Raw genomic sequence first — 16,609 nt, 5'->3', positions numbered from 1 at the left:
TGATATGGAGCCACAGTTGGAACCCAGGGCATTATTGTGAGGGTTAAATAATCTATTATGCGGCCTATGTAGAAGTAAATACGTGACAGGAGTAGCACAAAGGATGGGAGGGGATGTAAATGGAATTATACTGTGGTAAGTTTCTTATATTATGAAGTGGTATAACAGTTTCTTATACATGAAGTGGTATAATAGTGGTAGACTTGATAAATTAAGAATGCATATTGTAACCACTAAAGATAAATTATAGAAGTATGTCATACCGTTATTTTACCATGACATTATAAAGAGCTAATGAAGGAAATATAATGAAATAATAAAATACTTATTTAATCCAAAAGAAAGCAGGGAAGGAAGAACAAAGGAACAAAAAATAAACAGAACAAATCGAAAACAAATAGCAAGATGGTAGATTTAATCCTAACTATATCAGTAATTACTAAATTGGACTAAATACTAAAAAGGCAGAGATCATCAAACTACGTAAAAAAGCAACACCCAACTATATGCTGCTTTAAAGAGACATACTTTAAATATAAAGACACAGATAAATTGAACATGTTGAAAGTGAAAAGGATAAGAAAGCTAGTGTGGTTAATATCAAAGGAGACTTCAAGGATTACCAGAAAGGATTACAAAAAAGAAAGAGAGAAATTTTATAATGACAAAAGGCTCAATTCATCAGGAACACATAACAGTTCTGAGTCTGCATTTAATAATAGAGCTTCAAAATACATGAAATCAAAAATTGACAGAATTAAAGGGTGAAATAGACAAATCCACAATTATAGTTTGACATTCCTCTTTGTAATCTCTGTAATCTTTGTAACTGATAGAAAATGCAGAGAAAAAATCAGTAAGGATATGAAAGATTTGAATAACATTATCAACCAACTTGATCTAATTGACATTTATCCAGCACTACATATAATAACTATAAAACACACATTCTTTCAAGTGCAAATGGAACAAGATAGGCCGTATATTGGGCCACAAAACAAGTCTCAATAAATTTCAAAGAATAATCTAGTGCAAGTTATTATTAAAATGAGGGTGAGGATTAGCTATTTGTCTCATAACCTATGGTTCTATGAATTCTACTGAGACATAACAAATTTTCTAGCACCTTCTTCCCGGTCTAGCAAAATTATTTGTTTATTAGGTTTTCAGAGGTCTTACTAAGATTAAGACCCACTTCTTAAGTCCCCTAAAGAATCGAATTATTTAAATAGAAACTGCAAAGAAAGATAAGAGCTTGAATTTAGTCTCCCTTCTCTTGGGTTCTGAAGTTCTCTATTCTCAGAAAAAGCAATTTTCCACCTGAAGCTTGGCACCATAGGATTTAGACTCCACCACATCTGTTGCTTACAATTTTCTAAAATAATATCAGTTGCCACTGAGGACAATGAAATTCTGCAAAAGAGAATCTGTTGATCAGGGATCCTCTCTGTAGAGCTCTTGTTACTCAGCTCATTTCTAGAGTGAACAGAAACACTGATGACCATCCCTAAAAAGATGCTTTGTGTGTGTATTGGGTACAAATGTCTCAAGAAGCAGTCCTTAGATAAGAAGGCTTTGAAAATATTTACAATATAGTAGGAGTTCCTAAACTGGGTTCTATTGGCCTGACTGGGAGAGTTTGCCTGAAAATGTGCTGAAGGCATTTTCCTGGAGAAAGAGCTCATCATAGCTTTCATCAGGTTCTCAAGGAATAGGAACCTTACCCTCTAGAATGCTAAAAGGACAGTGTATCATTTATTTTTTAAGTTGCTAAAAGCATTTTCATACCTTATCTTTACAAAGGACTCAACACTGCATTTCCATTTTTCATCTGTAATATAGAATTGTGCCCCCAAAACATCATGTGATCATTGGTTTTGCTCAACTCTTTTTCAGGGTCCATTTATTTATACCTTGCAGAATAAAACTTTGGAGACACCTGCTGGGGAAAATGTTGGCTTAGAAAATTGACTTGTTTTTTCCATTCATTTCAAATACATAACAAGCCTGTACTACTCTGAGAATCTGCTGGGTGCTATGAAGACTGCCATCGGGACTAAGAACCCTAGTCCAATGGAACCTAATCTGCGGACATAGGGCTCCAACATGGCGGTTGAGAGCGTGTGCATGAAGTCATTTGGGCCTAAATCTGGACCCAGCCCAGCCCATTTCCCACTAGCAATTGGACCTTAGAAAAAAAATCATGAAATGTCTTTGATCCTCGGTTTAGAGTCTTCATCTGTGAAATGGAGCTAAGCAGGTAACTACTATCGTATGTGATTTTTAGATTCTTTTGAAATTTTTTTATATTATTTTCTGGCTTGATGTGTGGATTGATCTGGACCCTTCCTCCTTCCTCTCTAACTTTGCCTCTTGGCCCCCAGACTCATATTGCTCCAGCCCCACCGGCTTTCTTGTTTGTGCCTTGAATAAACCAAACTCATTTCCACCTAAGGCTCTTGGCGTCTGTTGTTTCTTCTGACTAGAGGTGCTTCGCTGCATTTCTGCTTTTCTTTTGCTCACTCTTTCTTATGCTTGGATTTCCGCTCACACACATTCCCTTAGAATTTTTGTGACCATTCACCATGGCTGTATACACTTACTATGACCTTTCTCTTATTGTTTTCTCAGTACTTATTGTTAATAACACTTCTCTAGTTTGCTTTTTTAAAAAAATCATTTTTCCTCACTAGAACTTGTTCAGGGCTGTGGTCCCTAGACTCAGGACAGTGTCCAGCAAAGAGCTCATTTATATATATTTGTTGACTAAATGAACCAAACAAAATAAAGTGGCACGAAAAGGGCGTAGACTGGTGATGGTACAGATTAAAAACTCATCAGCATTAGCGATTTGGTTTTATACACTTGTTACTTAAACATCTACATTTCAGAAGAGGGGATGTGTGTTTACATTTGCATAATAAAACTCGGTCAAAAAAGTAATTGGTGTAGAACAATAGTCCCATATCAAAGGTGAGCTCAGATTCCAACTATGCAAAACAGAAAATCTCTCTCCCCACCCATAACGTTTACAAAAAATTCTTAGGTGGTTTTCCCCCTGGCTAAATGTGACATCTATTAAAATGACAGAAGGTTACAGTTACTTAAGGGCGTTGCCGACCTGCGCTTCAGAGGGGAAAGTTATTTCCACCTGGACTATACCTAAATGTTAGATTGGCCGCTGATGGACAGGTAAGATAAAATGGGCAAATGGGCAGATGGATGGGCTGGGAAGGAAGCATTATAGGTGGAGGAAGTCCCCTATAATTTCCATCAGAGCCACCAAAAACCATCCCAGATAAACCTTCAAGCTAAATAAGAGAACTGGACCTGGTCTATAAATGCAGCAGCTTCAAGCATGTCCAATCAGATCACTACCCAGAAGCTTCTCCTGTTTTGGAGTTGTTACTGGATCCAGGTAAGGAGGGAAGACCATAGCATGGATTCATTTCCTCCTCTTAAATGCATGGTGGTAAATAAGGTTAAGGCTGGAATGAGGAGCCTCGAATGCCAGGGCAAGGGTCTGCGCCTTTAAGATCTCTAAGTAGGGCGATCAGTGAACGACATTATAAGTAAAGTGGTTTGAGAGGAAAGAGACCAGAGTGAAGGCTGTTAATAGTTCAGGCAAGAAAAGCAACGTAGGCTCCAGAATCAGGGGAGAAATAAGAGTAATAAAAAAAGAAAGATGGACAAGGGTTGTACAGGTCAGAGGTGCCCAGTGGGGCTGTGTAGGCCGGAGGAGCCACAAATTATGCTGGGTGGCAGGCGGGTTTCATGGTATTTGTTCTAATGCTTTTGGCCCATAGGATACAACTATTCTGTGCCTCTTCAAAATAATAGCCTCTGGTGTCCACTGGCCATATCATGAAATAGAAATAATGAAGGCACTGTATCTTTTAAAAAAAATCCCCTTTTGTAGCACTTCCTTAAAAACAGCTACTTAATGAAACTCTGCCAGTGAGCTCTTGACAGTTCTGTCTTATTTCTGATATTAATGAAACAACTTGGTAAAGGGCTGAAGTGTCTTCCTGGTAAGTGTTTAGTTTATGTTTTTCAAAATTCTTTGTAATAAGTGTTAATTTTCTTCTTTGGCCTAATGAGTGTTTCTCATTGACTGCCTGTTCCAATACTAGAAATATTAAGCAATTGAAGTGATCAATTATGTTTTCAAGCTTTTTTCTTCCCTTTGGGTTTGCTACTTTTAAGAGTCAAGATAGTTTTGTGGGGTATTTTAGTCAAAGGGAGTAGTCTCATTTAAGTATTTAATTCAAAGTACAACACTCACCGGAGTATGTATTTGCTTCGGTGCTTATGAGCTGAGGCATAATTAATTGAAAGTTATTGACGTGGCCTTTTAAAAACATATGTACTGATAATATTCATTAGGGACTATAGCCCAAAATGTGATTTATGGATTTTCTTCTTCTTTTTTTAAAAGTTTTTGCTAAATTCTTCAATATCTCCCACATTGAGAAGCTGTATTTTTTTTCAGCTTTATTGAGATATAATTGACATATAACATTGTGTAAGTTTAAGGTGCACAGCATGATGATTTGACATACATATACACTGGGAAAGGATTACCACAGTAAAATTAGTTAACACATTCAGCACCTCCCATAGTTACCTTTTTTTATGGTTTTTCTTCTCATATTCTCTTTTAAATGACAGTGATTTCAAAGAGCAGAATGGAATTTTGATGTTTGACATATTGTATTGCTGTGTTATGGATATGTATAATAATAGCATTAGATTATATCATCTTATCATATTATGCAGTGTTAAATATTATAGAGTAGGCTCATTGTGTTTGCAGGATAAATGCTAAAAACTTGTATGAACGGAGTTGCTTCGTGTGCTAAATGAAATGATAAGCAATGTGGACCCACCACCCGCTCTTTCTGGTTATGTGGATTTGTTTGTTTTGTGTAGTTCTATAGAACATAAAGTTTGAAAACATTTAATGTGGGTCAGTATGATAATTTTTTATTTAAAACAAAATCTACATTACTTACAGAGATAAGAATGTAGATAATGTAAAATTATAGACCAGGGTTCTTAACCTAGGATTTTAGAAAGTCCACGGACAGTTTTCATAGAGTCCATTTTATTTATAATGTAAATTCACATTTCATGAGAGAAAAAGCATGTCTTTCACCAGATTCTCAGAAGTCCATATGACACCAGAAACTTAAAAAAAAAATCACTGTTATAAATGGAGAGCCATGCTAAGGTAAAAAAGATTTTGATTTCCAGAACTTTTTAATACTTTAATATTTAAAAGAATTTTAAAATACTTAAACATACTCGAATTATTTCTATATTTTCATATCCATATAAATGGTTTGCATAATTAGCTCTAGCTATTTAATTTATTTTTTTATCTCTTTTTATTGAAGTATAGTTAATTTACAATGTTGTGTTAGTTTCAAGTGTATAAGCAAAGTGATTCAGTTATACATATGTAGCTATTTAACATTTAAGAAGTTTTGTAGGACTTCCCAGGTGGCACAGTGGTTAAGAATCCGCCTGCGAATGCAGGGGACATGGGTCCGAGCCCTGGTCCAGGAAGATCCCACATGCCACGGAGCAACTAAGCCCGTGTGCTACAACTACTGAGCCTGTGCTCTAGAGCCAGCGAGCCACAACTACGGAAGCCTGTGCTCCTAGAGCCCATGCTCTGCAACAAGAGAAGCCACCGCAATGAGAAGCCTGTGCACCACAACGAAGAGTAACCCCTGTTCGCTGCAACTAGAGAAAGCCCGCGCACAGCAACGAAGACCCAATGCAGCCAAAATAAATAAATAAATTAATTAATTAATTTTTTAAAAAGTTTTGTAATGACAGAAAAGCAAAAATAAATTTTTGTAGGAAATTTCTGTAGAAAGAAAATTTGTACACATCAAAGAGAATTCAGACGGTAATTTTGGTTTATATAAGGTATATTCAGAAAATATTTTAAGTAAAGTCTTTTAATTCAGAGCAAATTAAATAGAAACACTATTTAATTTTGTTTTTTAAATATTAATCTTTTTCAGAATTGTCCATTTATTAATGAAGCATGGTAAGTTGGCATTTAAAAATCTTTACTCTTCCTCCCTTTTGAAAATAAAATATATGGGCTAGATTAATAAGGGTATGAAATGGTTTGCAAAACAGTTCAACTTTAGGTCTTGGAGGCATGCTTTTGAAATTAAGAGCATTTCATTTTTAAATAATGATTCAGATTCTGTTTGATTAAAGATATTTCCTTGATCCCTTTTTCCAAATCAGTCTCCTGCTATATAACTCCTTGCTAAAAATTTATAAAACGTTGAATATTATACTATAGAATGAGGTTGCTCTCTAAATACTATGTTATAGAGCAATGGATCTCAGCCAGGGTTGATGTTGTTCCCCAGGGTATATTTGGCTATGTCTGAGACATTTTTTGTTTGTCACAACTGTGGGAGTGCTACTGGCATCTAGTGGGTAGAGACCAGGGATGCCGTTTAGCACCCTGCAATGCACAGGGCAACCCCCCTGCAACAGAGTCTTCTGTCAATCTAAAATGTCAATAGTGCTGTGGTTGAGAAACCCTCCTTTATATCAGGAAAATTAAGTTCTACTGGTAATTTCCTAACTCCAGAGTTCTGCAATTGTTCTAACAGGCTTGTGTTGAACAAGACAAGCTGGGTCAAGCATTTGAAGATGCTTTTGAAGTACTGAGGCAACATTCAACTGGTGATCTTCAGTACTCCTCAGGTAAAGATGTCAGTGCCCTTCTGCTGGTAGTTTGTATTTGTTTATCCCATACTGCTAAATTGTCCCTCTCTGCTTTCCTCTCCCCTTTTGTAGCCCCAAGTTTGTTTTTGTTTTGTTTAAATTTATTTTATTTATTTATTTATTTTTGGCTCTGTTGGGTCTTAGTTGCTGCGCACGGGCTTTCTCTAGTTGTGGCGAGCGGGGGCTACTCTTGGTTGCGGTGCACAGGCTTCTCATTGTGGTGGCTTCTCTTCTTGTGGAGCACGGGCTCTAGGTGCGCGGGCTTCAGTAGTTGCGGCACACAGGCTTGTTAGTTGTGGCTCGCGGGCTCTAGAGCACAGGCTCAGTAGTTGTGGCACACGGGCTTAGTTGCGCTGCGGCATGTGGGATCTTCCCAGACCAGGGCTCGAACCCATGTCCCCTGCATTGGCAGGCAGATTCTTAACCACTGTGCCACCAGGGAAGTTCCCCCAAGTTTGTTATCTATATCTGAGAGTCTGTTTCTGTTTGTATTATTTTTTAGATTCCACATATAAGTGATATCATACAGCACTTGTCTTTGTCTGACTTATTTCGCTAAGCATAACATTCTCTCAGTACATCCATGTTGCCACAAATTGCAGACTTTCATTCTTTTTTTTTATATAGCTGAGTAATATTCCATTGTATATATATATATATATATACCACATCCTCTTTATCCATTTGTCTGTTGATTGGGCACTTGGGTTGCTTCCATGTCTTGGCTACTGTAAATAGTGCTACTATGAACATTGGGATGCATGTATCTTTTTGAATTAGTTTTCATTTTCTTCAGGTATATTGAATATATCCAGGAGTGGAATTGCTGAATCATATGGTGGTTGTTTTTTTGAGGACCCTTCATACTGTTTTCCATAGTGGCTGCACCGATTTACATTCCCACTAGTAGCGTACAAGGGTTCCCTTTTCTCCACATCCTCTCCAGAATTTATTATTTGTAGACTTTTTGATGATAGCCATTTTGACCTGTGTGAGGCGATATCTCATTGTTGTTTTGATTTGCATTTCTCTAATAATTAGTAATGTTGAGAATCTTTTCATGTGCTTATTAGCCATCTGTATATCTTCTTTGGAGAAATGTCTATTCAGGTCTTCTGCCCATTTTTTGATTGGGTTGTTTATTTTTTTTGATATTGAGTTGTATGAGCTCTTTATATATTTTTGGATATTAACCCCTTGTGAGTCACATCATTTGCAAATATTTTCTCCCATTGTGTAGGTTGTCTTTGTTTTGTCAATGGTTTCCTTTGCTGTGCAAAAGCTTTTAAGTTTAATTAGGTCCCATTTGTTTATTTTTGCTTTTATTTCTTTTGCATTAGGAGACAGATCTGCCTATGTTCTTTATCCTAAATAAATTTAACATCTCAATATAAAAATGCCAAGAGCAATCACATATTTAAGCATATAAACATGTATAAGCATCACACACACACACAAATATAAACTTTGACTTTGTCAGTTTCTTTCTCTGTTTTTAAATTAGATTACAAAAATTACCTGGCTTTCATCAACCACTGTTCTCATGTCAGAGGAAATTCGAACAGCTATGGTGTGCTGCCCACAGAGGAACCGGTCTACAATTGGAGAACAGTAATAGTGAGTACTTTTACCAGGGGACCAGCATCCCTCAGTAACAGGCAAATTTCCTATTTGTCCCAGCTTTCCCCTTGGTGAATTTGACGGTCAGTGTGGGGGACCATCAATGCTGTCAAGAAGGAAACTGCGCTTTATCATTGTTCTTCATCTGACTTCAGATGTGTTTGAATGATTTCTATAGAGGAGGTATTTTAGGGTTCTCACATCAATGCTTCTCAGTCCATCCGGAAAACTTCAGGAAAGTTACGGATCCCCTAAAACCTTCCCTGCACTGGCTTTACCCACAATCTTGTATTAACCTGCTCTATTTCCCCTCCCAAGCTCAGAGCTAGCTATGTGTATTGGACCAATTCATTTCTATTTTAGTAGCCTTCTGCAAACGGGAGTGTCCCCACCGTCTACCTCTCCTTCCATGTGTTCTTTTACATTGTTTACTTTCTTTCTTTCTTCTTCTTCTTATTTTTATTTATTTATCTATTTATTTATTTTGACCATGTTGCGGCATGTGGGATCTTAGTTCCCTGACCAGGGATGGAACCCATGCCCCCTGCAGTGGACGCGATGAGTTCTAACCACTTGACTGCCAGGGAATTCCCTGCATTGTTTCCTTGATGTGTCCCTTTTATCAAGCAGTCTTAATGTGGTAGAGTATAAATATTAAAAAAAAAGGTTTTTTTTCAGTTATCACCTTCAACCATACTATGTCAAATGTCCTTTTTCTGTCCCTGTAAATTATACTGTCAGGGCCTCTCCAACAAGACATTTCTTTCAAGAGGGAGTTTTGGTTCTACCTTAACCTCTCTCACCTCCCCTTAGGGTTGCCAGGTAAAATATAGGATGCCGAATATTTTTATCTGCTAGATCTGGCTACCCTATTTCCACTTCAGCTTCCATCCCCAGCATACACTGCACAGCCTCTTGTGGTGGGGACTCCTTGCCTGCTGGGCAGCCCTCCTGTATAGGGAGGGCTCAAGTCCACCCCCTTCCACCACCATGTCTAGTTAACCCATGGAGGCCCACATCTCCTTGCCGTATGTAATGGTAGGAACTCAGGCTGCTTCTTCCTGCCTCTGTTGGCTCTGCCCTCCCTCAGCTGCCATCTTTCTCCTCTTATCTTCTCTTGCCAGATGGGCATCCAGTTCAAGAATGGAAGCCCATCTTCCCTTTTTGCTGGCACCTCAATTTCTACTAATGATTCTTTTGGATCTTTCTTGCTGGGCATTTTTAGGGGAAAGGAGGGAAGCAACCCACTCTCCTTTCTCATAGGGAGGGGAAGATACAGAACTCCTCACAGAGCCTCAGATTACCCTCTGTCCCTTGGCCCTCTCCATATATGGGTTTGATGCTAGCTCTGCCCTGGGAGACAGCAGTTGAAGGTAGTGATTTTCAGAATTTGAGAGATGCTGAACACTCTTTTTGCCCTCAGCTTTTGACTTTGGCCACCAATTGGGGGCCACACGGGAAGCCCCACTTAACATCCTGATACATTATTTATATAGAACAGTGCTGCGGACCTCTATTTTGAAGGAAATATTCATCAGTCTCTGCAGAACATCCCTGAAAACCAGCTGCTGCAACCTACTCTTCTCCAGCAAAAGGGAGGAAAAGGTATGTGGATCCATTACCCCTTGCATAGGTAAAAGAGTCAAATCTTCATCAAAGCAGCTTTAAGGGAATTTCATATCTGAGTTTGGAATTGATTTGCAAAATATTCGCTTCTCACAATTGAGAGTAATTTAACTCTGACAGACAAACTACTCCAAGCTGTTTATCTTGGGTGAGCTTTCCTATAGCTTCATAGAGATGTTGTAAAGGTGCAAAGTGTCACTTCACTCAAATAAATCTGCATTCAAGAATAAGGTGTAAGATATGGAGAACAAACTCGTGGTTACCATAGCGGGGAGGGGCAGTATAGGAGTAGGGGATTAAGAGGTATAATGTATAAAATAAGCTATATATTCTACAACACAGAGAATATAGCCATTATTTTAGAATAGCTTTAAATGGCATATAACCTTTAAAAATTGTGAATCATTATATTGTAAACCTGTAACTTATATAGTATTGTACATCAACTATACTTCAATAAAAAAGGAATAAGATGTATAAATTTTAGGTATAGAAGGGGGAACTTTTCCGTAAATTATTTTAGCAATCTTATTTCAACTGTGAAGCCCTCAGGATAGACATCATCTCTATTAAGTTTTCCACAAAAAACAAGTTCCATAATAACTTTATTTCATAAATTTGAAATCCTGATTTCATAAATGAAGATGATCTCATCTAACAGGTAGGCAAAAGTGTTAAAGCAGGATAATAGCCTCTGTTGGCTAAGATGTGGGCCACACACATTCACATGCATTATTAAAGAAAGTATAAATTTTTACAAAGTTTTATAAGGCAATTTAGCAATACCTACCAAAATTTTAAATGTTCATATCTTTTGACTCTTAGTGACTATATAACTCACTTAGTGGTTGAGTGTGGACTCTGGGTTGATTATGTGAGCCTGGCCAAATCACTTACTTAACCTTCTGTACCACAGTCTCCTTATTCAAAAACAAACAAACAAATAATAATAATTGTACAGACATTGTAAGATTGCTATAAAAATTAAGTGAGAAAATCCACGTAAAGCATTATGCTCATAGTCTGGCACTATGGATATTTCCCAAAATACCTTAGATGCATGTGTGTGCATATATATGTATTACGATGTTCCTTGCAATGTTGTTTGTGATAGTAAATTACCTACGATATACAAAGATGTATAAGATGCATCCCAATTTTATAGTATAATTTAAAAAACGATACCTTATCATAGCTACTTAAAATTATTATTTTTTAAAATTTTTTTTTATTTTTTATTTTTTAATTGAGGTATAGTTGATTTATAATATTAGTTCCAGGTTTACAACATAGTGAGTCAAAATTTTTATAGCTTGTACTGCATTTTTATTATAAAATATTGGCTATATTTCCTGTGCTGCTTAGTATATCCTTGTAACTTATTTCTTTTATACATAGTAGTTTGTACCCCAATGTTGCTCCTTAATTTTCTACCCCAATCTTGCTCTTAATTTTCTACCCCAATTTTGCTCCTCCCTCTTTCCCTCTCCCCACTGGTAACCACTAGTTTGTTCTCTATATCTGTGAGTCTGTTTCTATTCTGTTACATTCATTTGTTAATTTTTAAATTTTTTTTTGTTTATTTTTTAGATTCCACATATAAGTGATAACACACAGTATTTGTCTTTCTCTGTCTGACTTATTTCACTTAGCATAATACCTTCTAGGCCCATCCACTTTGTTGTAAGTGGCAAGATTTTATTCTTTTTTTAATGGATAATATTCCATTGTATCTATATATACATCTTCTTTATCCATTCATCTGTTTATGGACACTTAGGTTGCATCCATATCTTGGCTATTATAAATAATGCTGCTATGAACATTGGAAAGCATGTAACTTTTCAAATAAGTGTTTTCATTTTCTTTGGATATATACCCAAGAGTGGAATTGCTGGGTCATATGGTAGTTCTTTTTTGGTTTTTTTGGCCGTGCCATGTGGCACGTGGGATCTTAGCTCCCCAACAAGGGATTGAACCCGAGCCCCCTGCATTGGAAGTGCGGAGTCTTAACCACTGGACCGCCAGGGAAGTCCCTGGTAGCTCTATTTTTAGTTTTTTGAGGAATCTCCCCACTGTTTTCCACAGTGGCTCTACCAATTTATATTCCTACCAACAGTGTACAAGGGCTCCTTTTTCTCCACATCCTTGCCAACAATTTGTTATTTGTGATTTTTTTTTTAAATTATAGCCATTCTGACAGGTGTGAGGTGATATCTCATTGTGGTTTTGATTTGCATTTCTGAATCTTTAGCGATGTTGAGCGTACACATCGCACAGATTTGCATGTGCCTGTCGGCCATCTGTACGTCTTTGGGAAAATGTCTATTCAGGTCTTCTGCCAATTTTTTAATTGGGTTGTTTGTTTTTTGATATTGAGTTGCATGAGCTATTTACATATTTTTGATATTAACCATTTATTGGTCATATCATTTGCAAATATTTTCTCCCATTCAGTAGGTTGCCCTTTTGTTTTGTTAATGGTTTCCTTTGCTGTGCAAAAGCTTTTAAGTTTAATTAGGTCCCATTTGTTTATTTTTGCTCTTGTTTCCTTTGCCTTAGGAGACAGATCAAAAAATATATTGCTACAATTTTTGTCAAAGAGGTTCTGCCTAGTGCTTTGTTTCCTTCTAGGAGTTTTATGGTTTCTGGTCTTACATTTAGGTCTTTAGTCCATTTTGAGTTTATTTTTGTAAATGTTTGGAAAAATCTTCTAATTTCATTCTTTTACATGTAGCTGTCCATACTTAAAATTATTTTAAATGAATATTTTTTGAGATAACTAGTTTTGTTCTTATAAAACAGTATACTGTATCCTAGAATTATAAAAGTCTAACTATGTGGTAATATTATAATCCAGCAAGGAATAATGTATAAAATCACATAAAGTAAATCTACTGAATATTACTATTGAATATTAAATAATGGTAGTAATTTAATATGAGGACAATAACACTTCTATCTCCGTCACCTATTTTTTTTTTAAACAAACAAACCAACTAGCTACTAAATCCAGGGTGTGCCGCCTGTATCTTTTCACTGATGTTTTCGGCTGTGGATCTTTGCCATTAGGGAACGTATCATTTACAATTTTCTGTCTTTAGAGCTTAGTCTTCCACCTGAAATAGTGATACATATAAAACAATGAAATTTCAAAATACTTCAGGAATTCATTATTGAGAGAAAAATAGTACATGCATTAAAATAGAACATATATAGTTATTAAAGAGCAAAAGGCATACTTTAAGTATTGAAACAGAAAGCTCTAGATACATTTTAGTTTTTGTTTTAATCCTTTTTAATCCCATAATTCAAAAGTAATAATGCTCATTATTAAAAATTCAACTGATTCAGAAGTATGTAAAGAATAAGTGAAAAAATGTTCTTCCTTCCCATGCTATGCCCCACAAATAACCTTTGTCAACAGTTTAGTATTTCCTCTATCTATAGCTAATCTCTATATTGTTCTATGACTTATTTAAGATATATTATTCACTGGAAAAAGTACAAAATACTCTGATACCATTTTTAATTTTTAAAGGATATGCATATGTTTATATATGCAAAACATAAATTATTTTCTAGAAGTATGTAGGATAGATTGGAGTTTTTACTTTCCGTTTGTGCTTCTGTTTGAATTTTTTATCATATAATAATTTTAGTTTCAAAAAGTAAAAATTTAAACCTTTTTTTTCAAAATTGAAAAACAAACTTTTAAAGATGAGGATCCATTATAATTGATTTGACCACTGGGTGAGAGCCAGAGAACTTCTTTAAGACTGTGACTTTAATTCATGTTGTGTTTTTTGGTAAGTCCCTTTCATTTCTCAATTCATAAACTCAAGATAATATAACGCAAAAGATAATCTTTGTAAAAACCTTTGAGGTTTTTGGATGAATGATGACAGATGCATGAGTAATACACCCCAGAGACTATTTAAAGCGGTTTGAGAATCCACTATTCTACTTTCTCAAGGGGAAAATGGAATTTGGCTGTGGAGCTTTTAGCTACTGACAGATCTGGTGGGACATGGTATTTACAGGCCAATTCAGAAGTCACAAAACCGGTTGTCACCTTTGTTCTCCAATCCACCAAACAAGCAAAAACCATAGCAACAAATCTTCCCAAAGTTTCCTTTCTAGTTATTCTGAAATATAAAGGGCTGTGCTCCTAAAAGAGATGAAAAACTCTGGCAGTGCCATTTTATTTTCACAGCAATGAAAAAATACCACAATGCTCATTGTCATTGATCACTAATAATGTCAAAATGTCATGAAGATATTTTGGCATTTCGACTCTGGTTTTTTTCTATTCTTTATTTTTTTCAAGTAGTTATGTAGAACCAGAGTTAGCATTTTTACATGTCTGTTGCTGATTTCATTTGTATTTGCACACTGTTTTACATTTTGCAAAATACATTCACCTTCCTTACCTCATTTGACTTAACTTATTTGAATAAAGCCCCTTCAAATGAGTTGCCTTTTGGAAATGGCTTTTGAGACTTCTCTTTAAAACCACTAAGCTTTGCAGTCCATTTTGCTCAGTTTTGTTGTTCTGTAGACAGTTTAACATACAACATAAAATTAGACGTCAAGGGGCTTCCCTGGTGGCGCAGTGGTTGAGAGTCTGCCTGCCAATGCAGGGGACACGGGTTCGAGCCCTGGTCTGGGAAGATCCCACATGCCGCGGAGCAACTGGGCCCGTGAGCCACAATTACTGAGCCTGCACATCTGGAGCCTGTGCTCCGCAACAAGAGAGGCCGCGATAATGAAGATGCCCGCGCACCGCGATGAAGAGTGGCCCCCACTTGCCACAAGTAGAGAAAGCCCTCACACAGAAACGAAGACCCAACACAGCCATAAATAAATAAAAATAAAAATTAAAAAAATAAAAATAAAAAAATAAAATGGCATTAGAGAAATAGCAATTCATTTAAAAAAAAAAAAAAAAAAGCTCTTGCCCCCTGACTGTCAGTGGGGGTAGGGGGGGTCAGCTTTAAAAAAAAAAAAAAAAAAAAATTAGACGTCAAGATTTAACTGTGACAAAAGACCACATGACAAATGGGAGACTCGGGTAGAGAGGCGCCATGCTTCCCTTCTCCAGTGAAGGACGGTACAAAATTTTGGACAACTTCCCTAACAAAGAAAGGTTCAGTTGAAACTGCAGTAGGCCAAATAGACCCTTGATTTTCAAGTCCCATAAAATGATACCATAAATGCATTCTAAGGGGTGAGTAGGAAGAAAACCAGTCCCAGTGCAACTTTGAATTCTGTAGTCACTCAACAAACCCTTCCCGAGGATGTTCCTTGTGTAGAGCCATGGTGAAGTATGACATTGTTTTCCTCTATTTTAGGCAGGAAGAAGCTCCGACTGTTTGAATACCTTCATGAATCCCTATGTAATCCCGAGATGGCATCTTGTATTCAATGGATAGATCAAACCAAAGGCATCTTTCAGTTTGTATCAAAAAACAAAGAAAAACTTGCCCAACTTTGGGGGAAAAGAAAAGGTAATCGGAAGACCATGACTTACCAGAAAATGGCCAGAGCACTGAGGAATTATGGAAGAACTGGGGAAGTCATCAAAATCCGGAGAAAGTTAACTTACCAATTCAGTGAGGCCATTCTCCAAAGACTGTCTCCATCTTATTTCTTGGAAGAAGAGATCTTCTACTCACAGTATGTTCAACCTGACCAAGGATATCTCAGTTTAAATAACTGGAATGCAAATTATAATTATACATACGCCACTTACCATGATCTAAGTCACCCTGATTGCTAAATATACTCTTATATATCAAAATTTTCTGGCATCAGAAATCCCTACAAGTTTTAGGATTTTTCTCTGAAAGCAAATACTGAAAAACAAAACAAAAAACCCAAACTTCATTATTGCTATCTTTTATGAAGTAGCGTATAATCTATACTAACTTGGTGAAAAATTTTGCCAGTGAACAACTTTAAAATGATCAAGTCCCATTTGAAAATATAGACTAAATGTCCTTCCTTTTACTATTGTCTATGTAATACTTCCTTCTAGATTAATAATGCTAGTGGAGATGCTTTGATTTACATATTGATTTAAACATTATTTTCCTGTCATACACTCAGACAAAAAAAAAAAATCATTCTAACATGTATCCAACAGCTTTAGCAACAAAACAAAAAATGATTGCCTGTGTTAGTGTTCCTGCTAAATTACATGCATGGCTTTAAAAATTTCAGTGACTAAAACTAGAACTACCATATGATCCAGCAATTCCACTCCTGGATATACATCCAAAGAAAATGAAAACACTGATTTGAAAAGCTATATGCACCCCAATGTTCACAGCTGCATTTTTTTTGGCCACACTGCACAGCTTGCGGGATCTCAGTTCCCTGATCAGGGATTGAACCCAGGCTTCTGCAGTGAAAGCGCAGAATCCTAACCACTAGACTACCAGGGAACTCCCATAGCAGCATTATTCATAATAGCCAAGATATGGAAGCAACCTAAGTGTCCACCAACAGATGAATGGATAAAGAAGACATGGTATATATACACAATTGAGTACTACGCAGCCATAAAAAAAGAGTGAAATTTTGTCATTTGCAA

General features: G+C 36.5%; 1 protein-coding gene across 1 annotated transcript; it reads left to right on the top strand.

Annotated features, from left to right (window-relative positions):
- The first annotated feature begins 6,035 nt into the window (after window positions 1–6,035).
- SPIC (Spi-C transcription factor) lies at window positions 6,036–15,793 on the top strand. The gene is made up of 5 exons (XM_061206183.1): window positions 6,036–6,064; window positions 6,651–6,744; window positions 8,270–8,382; window positions 9,882–9,990; window positions 15,366–15,793. Exons 1-5 carry the CDS (start codon window positions 6,062–6,064, stop codon window positions 15,791–15,793), a joined length of 747 nt encoding a protein of 248 aa, XP_061062166.1. The 5' UTR covers window positions 6,036–6,061.
- Window positions 15,794–16,609: the final 816 nt, after the last annotated feature.

The sequence above is a fragment of the Eubalaena glacialis genome, chromosome 11, assembly GCF_028564815.1.
Source record: "Eubalaena glacialis isolate mEubGla1 chromosome 11, mEubGla1.1.hap2.+ XY, whole genome shotgun sequence".
Lineage (NCBI taxonomy): Eukaryota > Metazoa > Chordata > Mammalia > Artiodactyla > Balaenidae > Eubalaena > Eubalaena glacialis.
This window is presented reverse-complemented; position numbering and strand designations above follow the sequence as displayed.